The sequence below is a fragment of the Tachypleus tridentatus genome, chromosome 9 (assembly GCF_004210375.1).
Source record: "Tachypleus tridentatus isolate NWPU-2018 chromosome 9, ASM421037v1, whole genome shotgun sequence".
Lineage (NCBI taxonomy): Eukaryota > Metazoa > Arthropoda > Merostomata > Xiphosura > Limulidae > Tachypleus > Tachypleus tridentatus.
The window spans coordinates 42,509,999-42,534,242 of record NC_134833.1 but is presented as its reverse complement, the minus strand read 5'-3'; the positions used below and the strand labels follow the sequence as shown (position 1 = coordinate 42,534,242).

The window sequence follows — 24,244 nt, the reverse complement described above, 5'->3', positions numbered from 1 at the left end:
TTTCAAAATGTATTTATTTTATCACCAGAAATAATCAATAATCATAGAAACAAACAATTTGTGGACTATGATCATTACCATAAACTTTCGTCATTATTTAGATGTAAATAATGATTTAATGCATGAGTAAGAAAGAACATTTAGCTATTAAATAGACTTCAAACATAATATGAACATCTCTTACAGAATAACCAACACACATAACTGTGCATATGTCTTTAATATTTTTCTTATTTTTCCACTTAAAACTACCTGAAAAGTTCTAAATAATTATTAAATTATTTTAAAATATTTAGTAAATAAACCTGAAAAATGTATAAAGTATAAAACTTTCAATACTTTGTGAACACAACATAATAGGAATTTGTGTATTTTAGGGACAGATGTAAAGTCTGGACACAGTCAACTACAGAATAAAATTCTGACTGTGTAAAATTACACATATTTGAAATAAAGAGGTTTAGCTGCATTGTCAAAATGCACAATAGTAATGCAATATCATCTTTAATATAAAAATCAATGTTAACTCCTGAAAGACAAACACCATTTACATTAAAGCCTACTCATAGTGTATTATGCAAGTATAACATGAGTGTTTTATCAGAAAAAAAATTGAGTAGAATCATTGGTTTGAAATGTAAAACATCACATTCATTATTTCTAACAACACTTCCTGCAATAGAAAAGTAATCTGTAAAACCACTTACATTTTTATTTACCCCTGTAATATATAATGTTCTAGTATGAAAGACAACTATTAACATAACTTGCTTTCAAATATTTATGGAAAGCTACTTGAGGTGTATTAGCACAAACCATGCTTAATCATTAAATGGTAAGACTAGACTAGAGGATAGGTAGCTAGTCAACATTACCAATTGCTAATTATTGGATTTCACTTCTCTGACTAAATAATTAAAAATAACAACAAAAAAGAAAAACAAATTATTTTCTTTGGTGGTAACAGAATATGAATAATAGACCTAAATATCTATAATTGGTAAACTAAACACTGGACCACTCTTGGACTTACAGACACTAAATTCATCTTTTATAACACATCCTACTTGCACTGCATAACTGCACAATAAACTAGATCTTTATTTTAATTTGCTAATACATTTCAACTGAAATATATTTATGGAATGGAAAATCTTTATTTTTCTTCAGAGTGAAATTATCTGATAAGTTTTGATTACTATAAAAAAAATCAGAAAAAATTGATAAATGAAAACAAAAACTACAAAGAGACTGTGCTGTCATGAACTTAAAGATCTTGAACTTTAACAACTTACCACGTGTGGAATGCTTTACAGTTCTTAATAAACTGTGATTCAATAGACAAGCTGAATATGGCTTCTGAAAGAAAAATATTTATCATTACACAGTGGAAAAACAAGTTATCACAGTCTTCAAATGTTGATTACATAGCATAGCAAAATACACTATTCAAACACAGTAGTTAATATGATAACTTATTTCATTCATTCTTTTTATATTTTTGATAATCTGATTGGTTATCATGTTCAAAATACATTTTTATTAAAGCTACATATATCAAATTATTTTTCACTATTTAATTAGTACATTGGTTTGAGATTAACTACATGGTAACTAAATTGTGGCTAAAAACAACAGTGAGAGCAATGGTACCCAGAATTCTCACCAGAAATTCTATGGTGTATTGACATAAGAGAAAAAATGCTTCTCATCAGTATGTAATCCAAAGTTGTCTTCATTAACTTAGTACTTTTTAAATTATTATGATGTTTTAATGTACATAGGTACATTACACTGATCTTAAGTTCTTGATAACTGTTTAATTGTGAAAGGATAACCTTAGAAACAGAATATACAACATCTCTAAAAAAATAATTTTCACTAACAGTGTATCTATTACTAATGTTGCTGAAGATTATATATTAATACAATGTAGAAAGAGGTTTTTAATTACATATGGGGTTTGCAACAAAATAGAGTATGTTCTTTAACAAAATCAAAGGTAAATTGCACCAACCAAAAAGTTAATTCAAAATAGTGTATACGTTAATATATAAGATATTCATACCTTGTTTTCCCTTGATGTTTTTATATAAAACAACACATATGCTTGTTGACTCAAAACCTGATTCAAACTAACCTGTTGTACCTGGGTAAAATATTTAAAAAAGTAATACCTTTAGTTTTAAAACCAACAATTTATTCCAAAGTCAAATGCTTACTCTCAGATCAAATAAAGGCTATATTGTAATTAAGAGTTACAACAGAGCTAATCCTAGTACAGTTGAAATACCAATGATAAAACACACAAAAATTGGTCTCAAAATGTGAAATCTAAGAAGTGGGTTTGCTAGAAATTACAGAATAAAAAGAAACTATCTTTGGTCACTGAAACATTGTAAAATGCAGAAACTTAATGTGAGACATATGAAAGTTTACACTTTCCTATGCTGAAAAAGAATTTCCAACAATACTAACTTCCATTCACGCTTTAGCTTTATTCTGATAAAAGTTTTCTTCTCTGCCCTTATAAGCATTGGTACAAATAATAATTCACTTACTCCAGTTTTTAAACCCCTCTATATCACCCATAGCAATTTTAATTTTGTGACTACCTCCACCAAGTTAAGGTGGAAACATCCACATCTCAACACAGTGAACTCCTCTTGCATTCAAAGACAATTGGGAATATACCTATTGAGGTTACACCTCATGCTACTTTAAATTATAGTTTTCTATATCACCTATTTCATGGGGAGAAAGGGTGGGATGGTGTGACAGGAGATAAGCATTATTGGAAATACATTTTTAGTATAGGAAAATATAAATTTCCAAAATATCTCTGGTCATACTTTACTTAGAATCTCACACTAATAAAGTGGAGTAGCCAGTGAGGACAAATTGTATGCAGAAAACAGGTGTGTAAACTGATATATAGTATAGTATGCTAGTGGAGTTCATGCTACTTTTGAAACAGGTGTGCTCTTAGCCTGGATAATGAGAAATAATACGTGTGATAAAGGCCAACTGGTTACAGTGTTAAAAACATAACATTGTAAAAAGAAACTAGCAAGGAGGGATATCTGTTCTAAATTGGATTCCTACTACTACATTACCAGGCATGTCTGGTCTAAAAATATTGTAAGTGCTCAGAAGAGTCATCCAGAAAGCTACGCAGATGAAGTCCCATATTTTGTTGGAATTATAGGGCCGTGGACTCAAGGTATATCCAAGGTGTAGTAGTTATGACATATGGAATAGAGTATGATATAATTATATTATAGTAATATGATATTAAAGGAACCCAATCAGAAAGCTACAGAATCTTTTACATCAAGCCAACTGATTTATGAAGAGAAGACAAGCAACACAAAAGTTCACAAACTTCATACCAACCTGAAGAAGCACAAAATACAACAAATTGAACTTGGAATTATAGGACCAGGAGCCCAACCTGAAAGTTACAGAATGCTGCATGTGAGCCATAAGAATTACAAAGAAAAGAAAAGACAAGCAACACCAAAGTGGACAAGCTTTTTGCACAACTCAAAGAAGAACCAAATGCAAAAAAATCAAAATTGGAATTGGGAGAACATTCACCCTTCACTCAACCTGTAGGAAAGAGATCAACTGGCCTGGGTTTATTGAACTTAAATTCTAACTTCCCAATCTGAAAGGTATTTCAACATCCCTGACCATGGAATTATCAGGAGAATAAGGAACAAATGAAATTCAATCAATGGCTCAAGGACTTAATGCTCCACATGCAGAATTATGAGGAGTGAAGGACCCCTGTTCTATGAACACAAAGTAATATAATGACCAAAACGTAAAGCCATGCTCACCACAACTGGATAACAAAGTGTTATCGCTGTACTAGAACTATGAGGAGGCTGCTAAATAGGCTGGTTTTGCTCCCACCAGACATCTGGGAAACCATTTAAAATTACAGTTCAGAGGGTATCTGTCATTGTCCTCTTCTCTTTGAATGTAATAAGGTGTTCAGACATCACATATGAGGAACAAACCTCTGTACATCATTGCAATAACTGAAAACTAAGAGTTATTAGCAGTCTCATGTTTTGTCATGAAAAAATATGGGAAGAACTGGGGAGTTCTAAAGAAAGATGCTTCTGAGATGGTGCATTAAGTGAACCATGTTCTCTATTTTGAAATGCAAACCAACCCTGTTTTATTCAATCCATGGGTCAGCAGGTATGACCAAAATAGTTTTATGTGTCTACCATGAGAGATGGTACAGTACTTTATATTGTATATATGGTATTGAATAACTTTTTAGCACCTGGAAAATACCAAGGTGTTCTTATAGAATACCCCATCTCAACAGAGATCATTGTTTCCAAGAATTCTTCTTATTTGTCAACTAGTAGCTAGTGCAGATTTAGAAGAAGCATACCTGACCAGGCAACACTTGCCATTGAATGGGATCCAAATGGCAATGACAAGAGGGTCCTTGAAAAGGAATAGAATAATGCAGTATAAATGAAGCCACTTCTGTCACAATCCAGTTGAGACACAGAGAATAACTACAGAGATAGTAGGTACACCCATCCAAGCAGAAAACTATAATTTAAAGTAGCATGAGGTGTAACCTCAATAGGTATATTCCCAATTGTCTTTGAATGCAAGAGGAGTTCACTGTGTTGAGACGTGGATGGTTCCATCAATATGTCACCAGATTGAAGCTTCTTCACTAAATTTGGAGAGCCAGCAAGTCCTTCTGGTCCCTTTTGAATGAAAAAAGGGAGACATTTGCCCTAAAAGTTTGTCTGAAAGAGAATGTAGGGTAAGAAAATGAGGTACAACAAGTGTTAGAGATGTTGAAGATTGCTGCTCAGAACCTTCAAGATGTGGTCATTTACCTATAGACTGTTTTTTCACTATTTTATTTAAGGTTTTATTTGGAGGATCCATAATAAAAAAAGAAAATTTTGGTGCCCACTGACCCCACCTACCATGGAGCCCTATGAGGGGACCCACTACAATGTCAAACAAAGACTCTGCAGCAACTCCAGGGTTTTGTGAGCACTATATCCAAACACCAGCATCAGATAGTGTCCACAACACCTGTTGAGAACATCCAAAACTGGTACTTGATTGATCCTAGCCCAAGTGGACTAGTCGACTGATCCAAGGGAAAGCCACCCCAAGGCTGCCCGTCTACAAGAATTCAAGACCAAAGTGGTGTGTTAGGGTTCGACCCCTCAACCACCAGGATCCTCTGGATGTTTAGATCCCAAAGGAGGTAAGTTGAAAGAACAGAACCTTTCCTTGGAAGTCCCCCCTCACCACGTACAGGAATCTACACCAAGGGGAGCTGCTTGGGACTGTGAGTTATATTGAACTTGCTCAGATGAGACCCAAAGTAGTCTATGCTCTTCCAATGAAAGCCCAACTTTCAAAGTGACAGAATAAATCACATGTGTGAGTAGGATCCCATATATAAACAAATGGTGGCATGATCCCCAAAATGCCATGACCCTAAAAGTTCAAAAGGAGAACAAGATAAAGAATGAAAACCACTGTGATATTACAATTAGGAAAATGGAAAGGGATACAATGATGAATAACTTGAAAAGATTTCCAAATTAATCATAAAATTGGAGACTCAAACACTTTTCTTTTCTTAGAAAACAAAAGGTAGCATATAAAACAACCTTATATGGGGCAATAGATGTTGGCACTAAATCTGTGTTGAAAATGAAAGACATGCAGCAAAATGTGACAAAAAGGGTTAAAACCCATGTCTGAGAAACCACCGATTTAAGTAGATCATTTCTATTGATAAACTTCCAAGGAAGAATGTTGCATAGACTATATTAATAAGGATTCCACTTGAAAAGTCAGTTCCTGATGTAATAGGGTGGGGAGTGTATAAAAGCCAGGTGTGAAGTCAGAGAAGATTGATGGCCAGGTGAAAAACATCAGAATGAGGCTGGTGTAAGAGATATGGCCAGAATGGAAGGAAAGAGGTTAAAACTTCTGAAGACACTGGCAAAGTGGAAATCAAGGTTGACTTTGCCAAATTGGTACCACCAGAGGAAATCAACTTGATGTGGAACAAATCAGTGCAAGAACCTTAGATAACGGATGAATCAGAGGAAATGGATAAAGATGAAGACCCACTTAACCGAGTTTGAGATAATCTTTGCCCAAAGTCAAAAGATGAGGTCCAAGAGACCAGAAAAATGGGAGCTGAGCATTCCAATGTGTGACAAAAGATTTGATCTCAGATGTTCTGAGATGAGAACAGATCCAATGAAAAATTTGAGGATGAAGCTTTCATACCATGGGAAGAGATAAGTTAGTCTGGTTAGCCTTAGCACTAAATTCAGTATCCCTTGAATACAAAAAGCAAGGAGAATTATCTGATGTTTAAAATTAAAGAGATCTGAATTGAATGCCTCCTTCCTTTGAAAAATATAAGACAACTGAGTAAAGCATTGCCACCTTCCCTAGCAATAAATTGAGAACCCCATTTCATAGCTTATTGAACTGCTAAATGTTCTAATCCAGTGATAGGAATGAAGGTTTTTCTTCTTCTGTCCAAAGGCCTTTGAATTCTTTGGAATTCTCTTTCAAGTGCCTCAAATTGATAAGGCATGGCAAAAGTGTCTCTCAAATGATCAGTAAATCTCCTTGCATGCACAGCAATATCTGGTGAAGGTGGAAGGACAATGTAACCAGATGAATGTCTTTCTTATTATTTTAACTAAAGTTTTGCTTTGTAGTTTCATTGTGTATACTAATCCTGAAGAAACTGAAAAGACAAAACGTCAGTCATAAAAATTTACATACATCTGGCATGTAAAGGTTGTTTTTCTAAGTGTTTTTACCAATATCAGATGAATGATTTTTCCCCCATTCATGAAAGCAAATTTTCATAAGCTACAAGAGAAATATTCAAAATATTGCAAACCTGATGTACTAATTGCAAAACAAGAAGAGGAGGTGGAAAGTATGTCTGACGCTTGTGATTAGCTGTCTGAGCAATAGAAGGTACAAAGAATATAGGGCTAAATATTCACCAATATGCCCCTGAACCCCTGCAAATGTAGCTTTAGAGCCAACAGCAGAAAAAACTGCAGGTAAGAATCTGTTTCTCTGCATATAAGTAACTGTATTGTCTTTTGCGGAAAGTGGCCCCACCTGCAATGTCTCAGTCATGTCAAACACTTTAAGTAGTAAGGGAGGAGCATCAGGCAACTCCGTATCTGAAACATGAACATGTGTATTCTTATTCAAAAAAGGACTCCAAATTTTTAAAAATTAAAATACAGAAAGTAAACAATAAATATTAAACCATTAGAACAGGTAAAAAAGAAACCAAAATATATCAAAAATATAGCAATAATGCTGAATAGAAACCCACAATAATGACATAAAACCACCATCATAATTTCTGTTGTTGAAAAAAGTGAATGAGAATTAATAATGGGGAGCTTATGTATGGATCTGGTACAGATGGTGCATTTATATAGGTAAAGAAAGTCACAAGATTAAAATAGCTATGGGTAATACAGTGAGATACAAGTCTGGAGGAAATAAGGTATAATTCATATTAATGCTTAGATGAGCAGAGAAGAGAAACGTGTTAGGATAAAGCTAAAGTGTGAGTAAAGGTAAATGCAGAGATGCCAACCATTACGATTTAAGCATAATTATTACGATTTTGGTGTATACATTACGACTTGTAGCAACTCCCAAATTATTATATATTATATAGGCCAATACAATAAAGTGATAAGTTGTTCCCCCAGGGCTTGAAAGGGGTAAAAAGAAAATTTCTAGTGAGATACAAATAAATTTTGATAATAAATAAAAGACATAGTCCAAATGGTTACTTGCAATAATCATGTTTGTGCTTGAAATAATAAAAAACACTTGTATCTCCGATGTCTACCAATAGTTTGAGTGTGGTGCTTCTTCATACTGGGTATGTGGGGAAATCCATAGTTACGTCATCAGTGCCTGTCAGCCAATCAGTGCTTGTGTAGATGGGTATTTCTCCTTTTCTAAGCAGCATAGAAACACCAATGCGATCGTTCACAAGATGGAAAAAAGAGGCCTCTTTCACCAGATTATCTTGTTTCTGGCAAATCTAAAAGGACTAAAACTGTGAAAGGGCTCTGTCTACAATCATTACGCTATTCATTTGAAATAGTTGGAATCTCTGTAAATGTGTTTTGTAAGTAAAGAAAGGCATGACAAATTCTTCAATCAGTTAAACAAAACAGTATATCTGAAACTTACAGTAATTTGATAAACTATAAAGTAAATATATCTGTAATTTTTTCCATCTCAAAAAAAATGTATTAATCTTAAAATATTCCAGTAGTTACGGTAGCCTCAAATTTTCATGCAGTTAAATATGAATCAATTTTATCATTTTCAAATAGTTACAGTAGCCACAAAGCTCTGTGCAGCTAAAAATGTCTCAAGTTTATAATTTTCTAACAGTTAGTCTCAAAACTATCCTCATACATGTACAGATATACCATTATACTTCTGCATACAGTTTGGATAGAATAGTGGTTTACAAGGAGCTCAAAATGTTATTTATGTAGAAAGTTTTAAACAAAAGTGTTCACAGAGTTCTGTTATATATACAAATATATATATATATATATCTAAAAAAAGCAAAAGCAAAGAAGAATGTTTTTTGGTGTAGAAAATATGGATAAACATTAAAAATGGAGGAAGCTTTAATCACGTAAAAATAAGTAATGGGATTGTTCCATATATAGCACAGAGTTACAATCAAGAGGATCTTGAGGTTTTTTTCCAATAGTCAAAACCACTTAACTTAAAAAATAAACCATACAAATCAATGTGTGGTAGTATAAGTTCATGTGGTTTATGTAAAATTAAACTGGATTTTTAGAAGGCTTGCAAAATGCTTTGGCAAAATGTGTGGACTATTCTCTGTATGAAGATGAGTATTCCAACATTGCAAATTTCATAGTCATAAGCCTCTAGGAAGAGCAGCAATGTCAGTATCTGGATTATACATCTTAACCAACATTCCACAAATTTTCCTTTGATGTTAAAGAACATGTTTAAGATGACTGAAAGCACTAAATTCAATTGGTGTTGCATTGATAAACTTTGGAGGTATGTGGTCAAATGAGATAGCTATAATTGCAGTTTTTTGCTCATCTTTCATATGAAAATAACCAGTTGCAATGAAAAATGGCTGGAAGGTTGTCAATGTCTGGTTTATGAATCTTCATCAACTTTAGATCTTTGATTGTAGTGTTAACAGTACCAGGAAAGATATTCAGAATGGAATGCATTTTTGAATACTCTTTTGTAACAATACCTTTAGCTTTTAAGGCTTTGAGATGGAATGGTCTTGCATTTTATCCTGGAGCTTAATGTTGTCTTGTTATTACCCCTATAAACATATACAGTTGTGCATATTTTTCAACTTTCATGAAATAGTTAAATATGTCACTTTGGGCACTACAGTCTGGATCCATAGTGAAAAATCACTGCATTAGTATCAAATCACTTTCATGAGGTGTGAACAAAATTTTTGTGTACATGTCAAGAATAGTGTACAGTCCAATTAAATCAAGACATATTTATTAGGTTTCTTTTAATAAGTTTTCTTTAATGGCTTGTGACTATCAAAAATTTTAAGTTTCTTAGATTACTAGTGTTTAAAACTTGCAATCATATAAAGTTAAACACACACACACACACACATATATATATATATAAAACTTTCTGATAACTAGCAGGTTTTTTTAATTAATAATATAATATAAAACTGTTTACTCGTGCATCATCCATGATGTACCACAATCCATTAGAGTTTCGTACATAACAAAAGTAATGTCCAGAGTTGCAGCTACTTCCCATATGTACTAGAACAGCATTCAGCCTATAGATTAAAGGAGCTCCCTGAAAATAAGAAAGTTCTTTAAATTTTAAGTAGCAGTGTTCTTTCACTGTGTATGACTATCATCAAAAGTATTTTGTGTAAAAGTATACAGACATGTAATTTTGTAAATTACAATCTCCTGATTATGATATGCAACACTTAATATTAAACTTAAAGGTGTAATGATTCAGTATAAAAGCATAAATTTTTTGATGTTATGAAAATAAATATGAGCTAAATAGAGCATTTTCATATACATAAGTGTAGGAATGTGATTCTTAATTAAATAACTAAGTATACAAAGTACATGTAGAATAAATTAAAGCCAAATGTTACATCTTAAAAGCAATGTAAAAAATAATATTCTCAAGTGTATTTATTCTGATGGAAAACTGCTGCTTTTCAGACACACAAACATAATATGGTGTATCCTAGAGTTTTATAATCTAAAAATAATTAACATTTTACAATGCAAATTTATTCTAAAATTCTCGAGAAACATTTAACATTTACTTTACCTTTTAACAAACTTTTCATGTAAAGTAGAATGATTTAGTTACATGTCATCCACTACATATGATTCTTACAAATTATACTGAGTTTGAATCTGTGCACTAAACAATAAACTTACATGTATATCTAAAGTTAGTGATTGAAAAAACTTTGCATTTTAACAGAAGTACAAACAAAGTGTATGAGTACAGTGTTGTTAAAACATTTAAGCATTTTGAATGCGAAACAAATACATTCTCGTCTTGCAAGGTTGGCACAAAAATAGCCTGTATCAAAAATATGATGTTACAGAATTAGACATTAAACTGAGTATCAGACATTTTTAATCACACTTCTCTTAGTCCACTGGTAAGTTCACATAGTACCTGATGTGCCTGGAAACAACAATTTTAAACATATCTTTACTCTGCCACATTGTTTTTTTAACAATAAAAAGTTTTAAGGTTTAATACTGTTTAAAGTGGTTAAATAAATCTGACTTTTTTCAGCTTATTTAATCAGGGTTTACAATGGCTCTAACAGAAAAAAGCAGAAATTCTGGGCATAAACAGCTGTACACATGACTTAAGATTTCTATAAATCTGAGATATCACTGGACATATTGTGTCTCTTTACAATTTTTGTTATTAAATTACAAAATTAACTATGAAGAGAAGATTAAAAAAAAATCAGCTTACCTTTGTATCTGACATGTAGGGCCGTAGATTTAATTTTTCAGGATAAATTACATGTTTGGTTATTTTACCTCCCAACATTTGATTGTAGTGAAATCTATCCACAAAACACATTTTAAAAAGTTTATCACAAACTGATCAAAACCTTGATTAGCATTAATTTATCAAAAAGATGCAATTCTGTTTTACATGCATAATTATCAGCATTTATTTCTCATATAAAAAATCAATATTTCACTTTAAAATAACATTATGAAATGGTACCATTGTCCATAGTTTGATAGGCAGTTTTATATCTTTACTTAATATAAATAAGTATTGATTAAAGAGAGAAAGAAAAATTGTTTTTACTATAATGCTAAAAATTGGTCAGTTAATACATTAAAAATACAAATATACACACAAAACATAAAATCATTATACATGAAAGTCAAATATTTTACCGTCTGAACTGAAAAGTTGCTACATTAGGAGCCCTGTGAACTGTGAACCTTTTCTGTGCTGAGACTTTCATTCGACACTTTGGACACCTGTAGGCATCATCGTTTTGTAAAAGTTCTGGTTGTACAAACTTCTCTAGAGCTTTCTCCAAGCTGTGAATGTTCTGCTGGTTAAAAAATATGTAAATTACTTGGCAAATGATCAGTTAAAAGTTAATACATCTGAATCATCTTCTTAAAGAAAATTCTTTTATACATGTGTATTATTACAACAAAATTAGTTAAATACTACTTTTCGATATTTTACTGCAATATAAAAGGTCATGCCATTTCTACTGATTAAAACCAATGATAAGGTTCAATGTACTAGCACCCTAAATCCTACTTTCCATTACAATCATGCTGTATCCCTGCTTCTTAACAGTGACCTTACATTGATATTTCCATGAGATCAAGCTGCTTTAGAGAACAATCACATCAATGTTGACCATTTCCTCTTATGCAGATTTCCATAACAGGCTAATGTCTTACACTGGAGACTTTTCTATGCATTCCAAGGTAAACTAAAGGTACAGATTTTATAAATACTACACTATGAGTTAACTATGAATCCAGAATCTTGTGTATTCTTCTCAGAAAACATATGTTAGTTTTGAGGCGTGGCTGGAAAATTAAAAACTTATGACTCATGAGACATCACCAACTTCAAATTCTTATTTATTACATTCAGATGATGTCAAGAAAATCCACTTGTAGAGAAATATACATGCAAAAACGGCTCGTTTGGGTTGAGAAAATATTTTACATAGAAGAGCAAACAATGTTTCGACCTTCTTCGGTCATCGTCAGGTTCACAAAGAAAGAGGTAACTTCACACGTTTTCGAACACTGCAAGTCAAATAAACACAACATAACCATAGAAAAGACTCAAATACTAAATAAAGAAACAAACATAAACAAATGCAAAATTAAAGAAGCCTTACTTATACAACAACTTAAACCCAAAATAAACCAATATAAAGGAACGCCTTTATGCCTATATTAATATAATAAAATTATATATTCAAACATCTAACACCGCCCTCTACAATCCAACACTCAGTTACACAACCCCTTCCAAACATGTGGTCAGCTTCCAGTCAGTTACCTCTTTCTTTGTGAACCTGATGATGACCGAAGAAGGTCAAAACATTGTTTCCTCTTCTATGTAAAATATTTTCTCAACCCAAACGAGCAGTTTTTGCATATATATTTATTACATTGTTAACATGAATATGTAACAAGATGTTCAAATACTTAATTGGATCGATTGCTTGCAGTAGGATTGCTGCACAAGAAAAAAAAACAGATAGATTTGTTAAACACAACTAACCGATATTAGATTTCACAATAATCTTATAGGGCTTCCACAGTGAAATAGGAGATTAAAGTATAATGAACTGAAAAATAAAATGCAAATTGAACTAAAAGATAAACTGAGACCAAAATATGGCAACAGATGGTGAGCATATAAGTTAAAGGCCTTGAATAAAAACATAGATTTATTAAAGGTCTAGGCCCTTTTAAACCAGATATCTCTTCCTGAAAGTGCCAAAAACTGCTTTCAAAATGTACATTCAGTCTTCAGCTCGTCAATCACAACTTAGATTGCAAAAAACAAAGTACTTTTGTTCCATGCAGTTGTTGTGGAGCAGTTCCACACAGATAATGTTGGACAAAATATTCTATGAAAGCGTAGGTGAGTCCTACTGCAAAACATAGCACTTACAGTTGAATTGATAAATGATATAGATAGAACTGAGCATGTTCCAAATCAGAACTACAGTGAAATTTAAAGATTTTATAAACATAAAATATATTTTAAAGGAGAATGAAGTAATGCATATGGTATTTGAAATCTACTGATAAATATAAAACAACTTTTATCATACATATTCATTCTCATAGCATGCAATATTCCTCTACTTTATAAAAGAGAAGCAAGAGTTTGTTTTGTAATTTTGTGCAAAGTAACAAAAATTATCTTTACATTACTGTCCTAAATTTTGAAGTGATCAAGTATGTAGCTAGTCAACAGTATCCACCACCAATTTTTGATATAATCACTATTCAAATAGTGGAATGTTACTGTCATTCTTATAGTAAATTCAAGTTCAAAAGCACAGGGTAAATTTGTATGGCAACAGGTCAAGAACCATGACTCAGATTCATTGTTCAGACACGTTACCTGCTAGGCCATGATCTGCTAAGAGGCAATAGATGCTTAAAGTTCTACTTTGGTAGGACTATTTTAGAAAGAATTAATGAGTGGTATGAATTTCTTAGTGACAGCCATAAATGAAAAGAAATATCTATTTAACTATACAGGCTTGTATGGTTATGCATACTTTGGAGGAGTAGGAACACTGGTAGAAAAGTGAGTGAAAGTTCATATTCTTGATTGTCTTGAATGCTAACTGGATTATTTTGTGAGATTTTCTCAAATGATTATTTTACAACAGCAACTCGAGTGAAAAAAAACCTTTTTTTTATAGAATTGAGAAAAATATAGACAGTTGTACATTTCACAAATACAGTTTTATGTATTAATTATAAAAATTGTCTTAATCACTTGATTTTTTGCTTTATGGCCTCATTGGTAATTTGTTTTCATAAATACTAACAGCAAACATACCTCTACCAATAACTTCCTGAGGAAGTTATAAAGCAAAATACTGAGGCATAAAGAAAATTTTCTTTTGTTGGAGTTACTCTCATTAAATAATCAATGGAGGAAAAAGTGTTACACAATAAAAAATAATAGAGATTAATGAAGAATAAAATAATAAAAAAGAGCAATCCAACCACAGTCTTGGAGAAAAGTAATCTAAATATGCAATAATCTAAGTCAGAAACAAATAATGCCTCCACACACTGATGTGGAAAAAAAAAAATCTCATGTATGTGTGATCTACCTGAATCATTCTAGAAATTTCAAAACTCACATGTTCCTAAACTGAAAATTTATTTCTGATAGATACTTACCTCCTCTCACAAAAAGCTTTTTTGATTAGTACCACCCTCTATTGGTACATAGTTTTTGTTCACCACAGGACTTGTAACATCCCAAATGATCATGCATCAATCCTGTACTAATAGGAGTTTGACATTACCCTTATTATAACTAGTGCCCCCTCTAATAATACACCTGTTAATCTGAGATTGGTCATGATCAAGTTAATCAAAATACCAGAAGAGGGAAAGAAGGGTGAGAAAAGTGAGTGGGGGTATGCCTGGCTAGGACAACTTCCTCTTTCTGATCTTCACGGAAACAAGATGACCAAAGTCTAATAGAAGGTTTTATCAGGAAAAGCTTCTTATCATGTTGCTCACTTCAAGTTAAGTGCCAGCTGGAGTAGAGCTGAGCTTTGAATACAGGGTTGAGGGCCACATATGGATTATGCTTGGCAGTGATAGCATCAGAGCAGACAGACTTAGCTGAAGTGTCAGTGAGATTGTCCCTGGAAATACCATTGTAGCCTTGTATTCAGAAAAACTGGATAGAAGTAGATGATAATGAGAAACGGGCAAATTGGTTTTGAATATTGACAAGAATAGGGTGACAACTAATGTGAAGTGATTCCAGGACCAGCAGAGAGCTAAGTGAGCTGGCATAAATAGTACAGTTCATGTACTGTATACCTTCTATGTGATGCAGGATAAGAGAAATGGTGTACAATTTGGTAGTGAACACGAAAACTGTAAAGAGGATCCTGTCTGCAACCACCAAATCACAACAAACCATGGCAGAGCCCACAGAGACACCTGATTTCAAACCATCAGTATAAATGGGAATGGAATTATGGTCCAACAGATGTTTGATAAATAGAAGGCAGTACTTTCAATTGGGAGTATCTGCCTTCTACAGATGACTCAAAGAAATGTCATACATGAGGATAGCAATAAGCCATGGTGAAATGGGCTGACCGGTGGAAACAGCAACATCATTCAAGAACAGATCCAATTCAGACAACTGTGCCTGTATACAAAGGCCAAAAGGAACAATGGTAGACTGTTTATTCTGAAAAAACATGGCCCACTGATATTGGAAAGCACAACTCCAAGTGGGATGTTGTGGTAAGGACCAAAGTTTCAAGGCATACAGCAAAGAAAGTTGCAAACAACAGAGGTGTAAAAGAGGTTCATGAGACTCTGTGTATAAGCTCTGGACTGGAGAAGTGCAGAAAGCCCCAGTGCACAGTCAAAGACCCAGAAGATGAACGAGTCCAACATCTTCATAGGCTGAGGTGTTAACAGAGCCATAAACCATGGATCCATAGTCCAGGTTTGACCAAATGAGGGCACAATAGTTCTTGAGCATAGAACATTGATCCACTCTCCAAGAAGTGGAAGGGAGGATGTGAAGGGTGTTCAGTACCCTTGTACATTTGACGAGTAGCTGCTTGACGTATTGAAATCAGCTTGCAGTGAAATATATACCACAAGAACTTTGTCTCAGGGTCCACAAGAACCACAGCATCACCAAAAGGAAACTTGGAATTGGGGTAAATACCCTATTGGTGGCAAAAGTGCATGCAGCTGGTTTTAGAGGGAGAAAAGGTAAAACCATTTGCTGTAGTCCACTTTAGTAAATAACTGAAGAAAATCTTTAGCTGCTGCTCAATAAACCTCATGCTCAATGACTGGCACGAGATGTGGAAGTCATCGACATAGAGTTCATCTGCAGCAGTAGAGAGGAGTATCAAATGATTTCTCAATGAAAAAAACAGAAATAAGATCTCGTTACTTCAGAAAGGCTTCCCTGATTGACATTTCAAGTTGAATCAGGTGGTCCATGGTGAAGAGCTGTTATTGAAACCCACACTGGGTGAGCAAGAGGAAATTGTTTGATTCAAGGAACCAAACAAGATGTGCACTAACCATCCTTTCTAAGATCTTAAAGAGACAGCTCGTCAAAGCTATAGGAGTCTTTGCTGTGTTTTAGTGGTCTAGTATTTAGTAATATACAATCACATTTCAATTATTATACATTATATATATATATATGTATGTAAATACATTAATACTATTTAGAAATAAATTATTAAACATAGAACAATAAATCAAGAAGAAAAGCAAACAATTATCTCTTCTTGCTATGACCTTTGTACTTGGTTGCTGCTGGACCCAGATTGCTAAGCTTTTTTAAAATTTGCATGTGGAGGATATCAAACAAAATTTTTTTAGACTTTATATATACAGTTGAATAACCAAAACTTAGCATTTTGGTTAGTTTTACAAATTTTAAGTTGATAAATGATAAATATTAGCAAAATTAACAAATAACAAACAGAGAAAAATAGTACAATATCTCCTAAACAAAGTTCCCACAAGTGTTATCACCTACCTTAATATCTACAATAATGTCCATGAAATGGTCATATGTGTTACTTCTCTCTTGACAACGAAGACATAATACTATATGTATGAAACAAAAAATGATGTAGTTAGTTTACACAAAAAATACACATACACAAATACCAAAAGGCTAGAAATAATTTGAAAGTTATTACATATGTTTTAACTATTCATGTTATAATATTATTTTGATACAGATATGAGTGATTGTGCTATTTAGATTTCCTAAACATTAATTGGCACCTAGTGTCCTTAAAGACAGTTACATGCTTACTTGGATTGTTTCTTAAATTTAAGAAAACATTTGTTAAATTGCACAGATTCTATTTTTTTTTCTTGTATAGTGAAGAATGTTTGATTTAATTATAAAGTTTCTCTGTTTTGAAATTGCTAAAATCACCTTTTAAGAAATACAAACAGCATTGACACACCCAACTAAACTGATTGAACTCTGAAATTAAATCTAAAGTCAAAAAATATTTACTTCAAGATTTCCTGGACTTGAAACAAGTGTTGTCAGTCTGGAGGATTTCATCCATTTGAATTGTTTCATTGATTGCTTTCAATAAAATGAACTTAAGAAATATTGTTTCAATCACCTGCAAACATTACATTTCTCAACAATATTTCAAAAGGCAAATATTTTTAAATTTTTCAGATAAAGAAGGCTAGCAAAGGAACTAAACAACTGCAATGCTCACTACAATCCCATACCCCTTCACACTCTTGCCCTTAATACATGTGTCCAGCAATGGTCAATTGCAAGCTCTCTCTTTGTTAACATGAAGATGACCCGAGAAGGTTGAAATGTAGTTCTCTGCTTTATTAGTAAAAGTGTTAATACTTTTACTATCCAGCCATCCTAAAATACAATTTTAAGCTTAATTTAAACTTGGCCCCAGTATATTTTTATTGCCTCCCCTCTAGCTATGAAATTCTATTTGATGTACAAATGATTGTACATTTACAGAATACAATTTTTTTTTAATATTCAGTTGCAAATTTTTTACTGGTGGGAAGTACTTAATGTATCATCCATTTTATTGGAAAATAATGGTATGGTTCTTGTTCACATAAAATTATATAGCCCTATATAATCTGTGATATACTAAACATACATCTAAATAGTGAAGGCTTTTTGTAATACTGAAGTAGCTGCATGTTATATTTACATACATATCAATACCAATTTCTTTTATTTATTTTTTGATAACTTGGAAACAAGATTGTTACTATATAACAAGATATATATATTTCTGTACAAGAAACTACATACAAAATAATTTTGACAACTCTTTAGTACAGCTATAACACTGTCATTTAAGTACAAGACACAACTTTGTAGTTTGAGTGCTGCAAGAAGATTTTCCTCTTTCATCCTCTTTTGCAGATTAACAGTGAGTCTCAAGTAAGCATATAAAACTTTATGAAAATGTACTAAATGTTACTATCTTCACTGTGGATGATAGAGTGATTTACTAACATCATTCAATAAAACAGTCACAGTCAACTTGTACATTACAATTTAGGTATTTCAGGTTTTAGAATTGTATAACTTTAAGACTTTCTAAAGAAAGACTAACATACTTCCAGTAGGAGGCTTATAACCTTGTCACAGAAGAACTAACAAATTTCTTGTAGGAAGCCTAGAAAATTATCACAAAGAGACAAATATATTTTTGTAGGCAACCTATAAGATTGTCAGAGGATGACTCTAAACTGCTTATTGGAACAAGAAATTAATGTCAAAAAGGTAGAGAATGGCAATATCAATATCATACATGTGCTGTAATATTCCTAGGAAAATGGTACAGTAACACTATAAAATAATTACTTGTGCAGTTGTACAAAGTATATGCAAGTTTAGAATAACTGTATGGTAAACTAAAAAGAGGACAATATGCTAATTGATGGTTATAATAAAGGTTACAAATTTTCTCTAGAATAGCCATTATGTATCAATATAAGAACTCTAGCTTCCTTCCTTTATATCAGGTAATCCCTAAAGTAATGTTCAATTTTAGGTTCAGAAAAAGAGAAAGGATTTCAAATGCTTTTAAGGAGAATGTGGAAGTTTCTCCCTGCCTAACTCTTCAATCTTTGCAGATGTAATCCTTGCTGTATGGGGCCGTGCATTATCCTGGTGTAACACAACACCTTTACGACTGATCAAAGCATTTTTCATCTCCAGTCACTAACCTGTCCAAAAAGGTGAGTTACATTCACGAGAGTGCAGAGAAGTGCAAATGTCCACTCTTGCTCTAAGATTGGCTTCTGTCAAATCATAGGGGATCCATTTTCTAAGTTTTGACACATTTCCAAGAAATTGCAGATGATGGTGAGCTGTTGAATGAGTTGAATTAAGCTTCTGTGCTAGTTCTTCAACTGTTACAGCACAATCTTCACTAATTGCAGCCAGCAGCAAGTCATCATTAAACTCAACAGGATGACCTGAACATGGTGCATTACTAAAGCTGTAGTCACCTGACATGAACGTCTGAAACAACCTTTGAAATTTTCTTTCATTGAGAGACTCACCATAAACACCTTGAATGTTTTGTATAGTTTCTGCTGCACTATTGCCTTTCTAAACTCATAAAGCATTACATGTCTAATATGCTACTCAGACACATCCATCTTCACATGGATTTATTTGATTAATGATCTGTAAAAGTGGAATTGGGTTAGTTTCTTTTATTTGAACATTTTTATACACCTCCTACTACATATTTTAATCATTAAAGCCTTCTAAAAAGACAGAAATGATGATGAGCTTTCTGTATTAAATTTTTGGGCATTACTTATGGGATGACCTGATAGAATATGATACCCTATCTAAAGATTGGCTATAAGAAATTTTAGAATTAATAAGGCAGAATGCATATAAAGTGTATGTACAGATATCATGTACACAGTTCATGGATTTGCAAACTTCCTCTGTAAAAGGTACCTAAATCTTAGATAAGCTATTTATAGCCCATACAATTTACATATTACCTTATGTAGTTTCTTACCAAGTAAAATATACTTTTTCAAAGTTTTAGATTACGAGAGTGATACAAGTGTTTAAAACAATATAAGTGCATAATGAATCTATGTATTTTATTAACCCTGTGCAGATCACTACAGTTGTTGTAAAATAACTACACATATCCTATCTGTAGATCATATTTACTCTGTATAAGCTGCATGTGTTGTTTTATGAAGGTGGATTTCAGGCAGCTAACAGGTTATTTTCAACTTAGGATGCAGGAAGAATAACACATTTCTACTTCATATGGTACTATCCAAAAAAAGTATAGTAACATGCAGGAATAATAATTCATTCTATCATACTTCTTGTGATACTATACAAATACAAAAAATGAATGTAGGAAGAATAATGCACATCTACTTCCTGTGGTACAAAAAATAAAAAACAGGAAGAATAATGCATCTCACTTCATGAGGAGATATGAAAAATACTCATGTTGGAATAAAAAGGTTTTCCATTTTAAGTGATAATATGCAAAAAATAAACTGAGGGTTGTAGGAAGAATAATACATGTCTACATTATGCAGTTTATTATAAAAAATAAAATAATGAACTTATGAAGGATAACACACTTCTACTTCATGTTTTATATTTCACTGTGCAAAAAAAAAAAAACAGTAAATGGCTGTTTGTATGTTGAATTTTGCACAAATTTACTTGAGAAATAACTTTGCATTCTTAAAATCAATTACTAAACAATAACCTATAACAATAATCATAAGTGTTCTTAATTCAAAGCATCTAAACTTCAACTGTAGAAACAAACTATAAAGGTAACAATCTTTGTGTAGCAAATAATAATCAAATAATACATATAAATGGAACACAAAATACACCAGAACAAATCATAGTGTTTCCAAAACTAGTGGTATCTGCCTTTGACATTCACATTCACGAGAATACAGGTGGGCATCATAACCTTCTCTCAGTTATCTTATCTTTATAAGTCCAGAATTTCTACAGTTGCACAGTTGCCAAATAGTCCAAGATTAAAGTTATTGAATTATTCTATACACCCACTCCTCTCTTTAAATGGATCTGAAATTTTCTTTAAAATCACATCACTATTGATTAATAAAGGCCTTTCCAAGTCATTTCTATTACAAGTTAGAGTTATTCAAGGCTTGGTGCTAATTTTCATAAATGACACACCATTTCTTTCTTTAACCTCCAATCTGGTATATCAAAATGTTAACAATGACACAGTCTGGAGCACATATCAAGACTCATTTGTTGCTGCAGTAAACATTCAAACTTTACTTAATTATATAACCACCTGACATGAAAAGTGGCAGGTAGGCCTCAACCTCATTAAAACACAATCAATAGCTTTTCATAAACACTGACAAAAAATTTAAAAAATGCAAGAAGTATCAAAGTTAATGTTTCTCTAAATTGAAAATGTATATCCAATAATATTTGCCAATGATAACAATATAGCTATTTCTCAATCTTCAGTGTTTCCAATCTTTGCACACCTAAGCATTGAAAATGCTTGTTCCAGTCTCTCATATCACACTTAAATGTATTAGGTAAATTCTGATCTGCACATTTCTCCACTAACTTCAATGTGCCCTGTATCTTGGTACAGTTATGTTACCACCTTATTCAGATAATGTAATCATTTTTTTGAGACATAAACTGTGTTTAAGTGGGGAGGTGGGGCAGAAGAGTGTCAGCAGATGTAAGAGATATAAGTAATGTTGGAAATACATTTTCAGTTTAGAAAAATGTTACCTTTCAAAACATACTTACCATCTGCTCAAGTAAAAGATCCTCAAGAATAAGGAAGAACACTATTATGGGAACTAAGGGCAAGCATTGGGAAACATTGAGGACCAATATTCCTAAACTAGATCCAGAAAGACAATGACCAGTAAAAGAATGATAAAGATGAATGTAAATGGGTGGCATTAATTAAGGATTCTAACATCTCTGGAACTCCAGCAAATAATGTGGAAGGGGAAAAGGAGCTTCTTGTATCTCTGAGTGCAGAAGACTATAAATGAATCCCTTCTAAGAAAGTGTCTCTACACAATAAATCCTAACAATGGACCAGCCAAGAAATTAAAGAAAAATAAAAGAAGACAACCTGATTAAGGTAGATCTCAGCAAAATCCCAACTCATTCCCACTAGTTTCAGAGAAAAGTTGCATTGAAGATAAATACCTTAGAACAGTAGTGAAAGTAAGATGAATATGAGAAAACTGTGATCTGTTTGAAGTAATCATAGGTTCCAATCTAAACATATACAGGTCCAAAATGGGTCCATCCATCAAGAATATATATAGGCCTCCACCTGGTGGTAATAAGCCAAAAGTATGATGATCTGATAAATGTGGAAGACAGAGCATAGTTATCACATAACTGAGTGGCAAATCTTCTAGCATGAACAGCAATATTAAGAAAAGGAGGAAAACCAAGTAGTCATTCACTGTCCTTTCTGCTAACAAGGAAGGAATAGAGTCTAATACAATAGCAGAGGCCCCTCCCTTGATGGTTGACAAACACCACATGGCAGAGTCTGTTTGATTTCACTAGTAGCAATATATATTAACTCAGGAATTCATATCCACTGGTAAATTGTTGTTTCTTTGTTAAATTAAATAGTGTTTAATTATAAAGAAAAGATAATTGTAGAAACACTGACCAAGTTCAAATCCACAAAGTAAAAAATAAAAAATTTAAAAATAATCACAAATTCCTGTTGATAGAAACCTGTAACAAATGCTTTATCAAGAGAATGTGATTAAATTACTGGGATGGGGTGTATATATGCAGTAACTAGAAAGAGGGCACATTGATGCTGGTGGAGAAATTTACAAATTAGAATTTGCCTAAGGCATTTTAGTTGGGAATAAAAATTTGGAATAGCATTCTCAATGCTTAGATGGGCAAAGACTGGGAAACTCAGAGGTTGAGAAATAGCTATAGTGTCAGTGGATGGAAAGTATGTTTTTGAAAATGAACTTAAAACTGTATGACGTAATTAATCTCACAAATACTGTAAATTTTTTAAGTCTCACACTATACAAAATCCTCATCTAGATGCACCATATTAACACCATACCTCAATATACCAGCCAGGGAATTACTTATCTTTGTAGAATTGGAAGAACAAACAAAGGATGAAGTAGCCATTCAGTAATGCCTATTTATAAAGCCTATATTATGCCACATATTGAATACATCCATCCAGTAACAAGTCAAATTATTTATTTAGTGAAATACAGACACAGTAAAAGAGAGCCATCAGAACAGCCTTCTGGCTACCAATGTACAATCCCTCTCAGTACTTAAATAAAATAAGTGATTTGTTCCCAATCAAAGAGTAGGTCCAAAAGCTGATTTACAGTTTTTACAAACACATCCCACATAATAACAAACAGACAAAACAGTTCTCATCTCTAGTTTCCACTTTGGCAAAAATATTTCATTATTAAAATTAATAGCACAAACCCATAAAAAACAAACAGAACTAACACAGTTAAATCTCAAGAATTTACCTTGAACAGTATCAGACTTTTCTCCTTGTTTACACATGATGTAATTATTGTTGTGTTTGTTGTTAGTTATTTAGTTATATATATAGCCACAGACGTATTTTGTTTTTCAGTGTGTTGATTGGTAGGATATTTGTTAACCACCAAAAGTGGGTTTTCTTCAGGTCACTTCCATTTACCCCATCAAACTCTATAGCATTGGATTTATCAAATCCAGCCACCATAATTTGTTAGATAGTTGAATTGAGTTAATCTACTTGGAACTGGATACAAGATGAAAACACATTTCAAAGAAACTGACAACAACTTTTTTCTTCTTTTTACATTTCATTGTCTTTTTCTTTTCTTTTTAAGACTTCTTGCCTTCACAATTATACAAAAATTACCACTAAATTGGAAGTTCCCCCACAATCAAATTAACTGAGAATGTTAATTTTACTACCCATCTCTCGGAAAGACCTCTTCACTACATAATCATATCCATAATGAAAAAAAAAAACAATATATCTGAGCATCCAAGGTTAATTTTAAAAATAAAAAAACTTTTGAATCTAAATTCCTACTCTGAGCATTAGCTGTAGGGGCTCAGATACAGAGCCCATGGTCTTAATGAGGGTATTTTTATAATTTTATTCTATGTAAAAATATATGGGACGTATGGCCCACAAAAATTATTAGCCTCTGGGCCCACACAACCATAAATCCACCACTAAAAATCACAATAGCAAACTCCACAACATTCTTATTCTTACAGTAAATAAACTACAAAGAAA

At 32.6% G+C, this 24,244-nt stretch overlaps 1 protein-coding gene across 8 annotated transcripts in view; it reads right to left on the bottom strand.

Moving 5' to 3' along the window:
* The window catches only part of LOC143225138 (uncharacterized), a 78,042-nt gene that overhangs the window by 22,004 nt on the left and 31,794 nt on the right, over nt 1–24,244 (bottom strand). For 5 of the 8 annotated variants that reach the window (XM_076454005.1, XM_076454009.1, XM_076454003.1 and 2 more), the window contains 6 exons: nt 16,924–16,994; nt 11,541–11,704; nt 11,101–11,194; nt 9,805–9,930; nt 2,069–2,149; nt 1,296–1,359 (listed from right to left, as the gene is read on the bottom strand). In XM_076454005.1, the coding sequence (XP_076310120.1) occupies nt 1,296–1,359; nt 2,069–2,149; nt 9,805–9,930; nt 11,101–11,194; nt 11,541–11,704; nt 16,924–16,994 (600 nt within the window). The remainder of the gene's footprint in view (nt 1–1,295; nt 1,360–2,068; nt 2,150–9,804; nt 9,931–11,100; nt 11,195–11,540; nt 11,705–16,923; nt 16,995–24,244) is intronic. The other 3 variants (XM_076454006.1, XM_076454011.1, XM_076454008.1) reach the window with 2 other exon arrangements.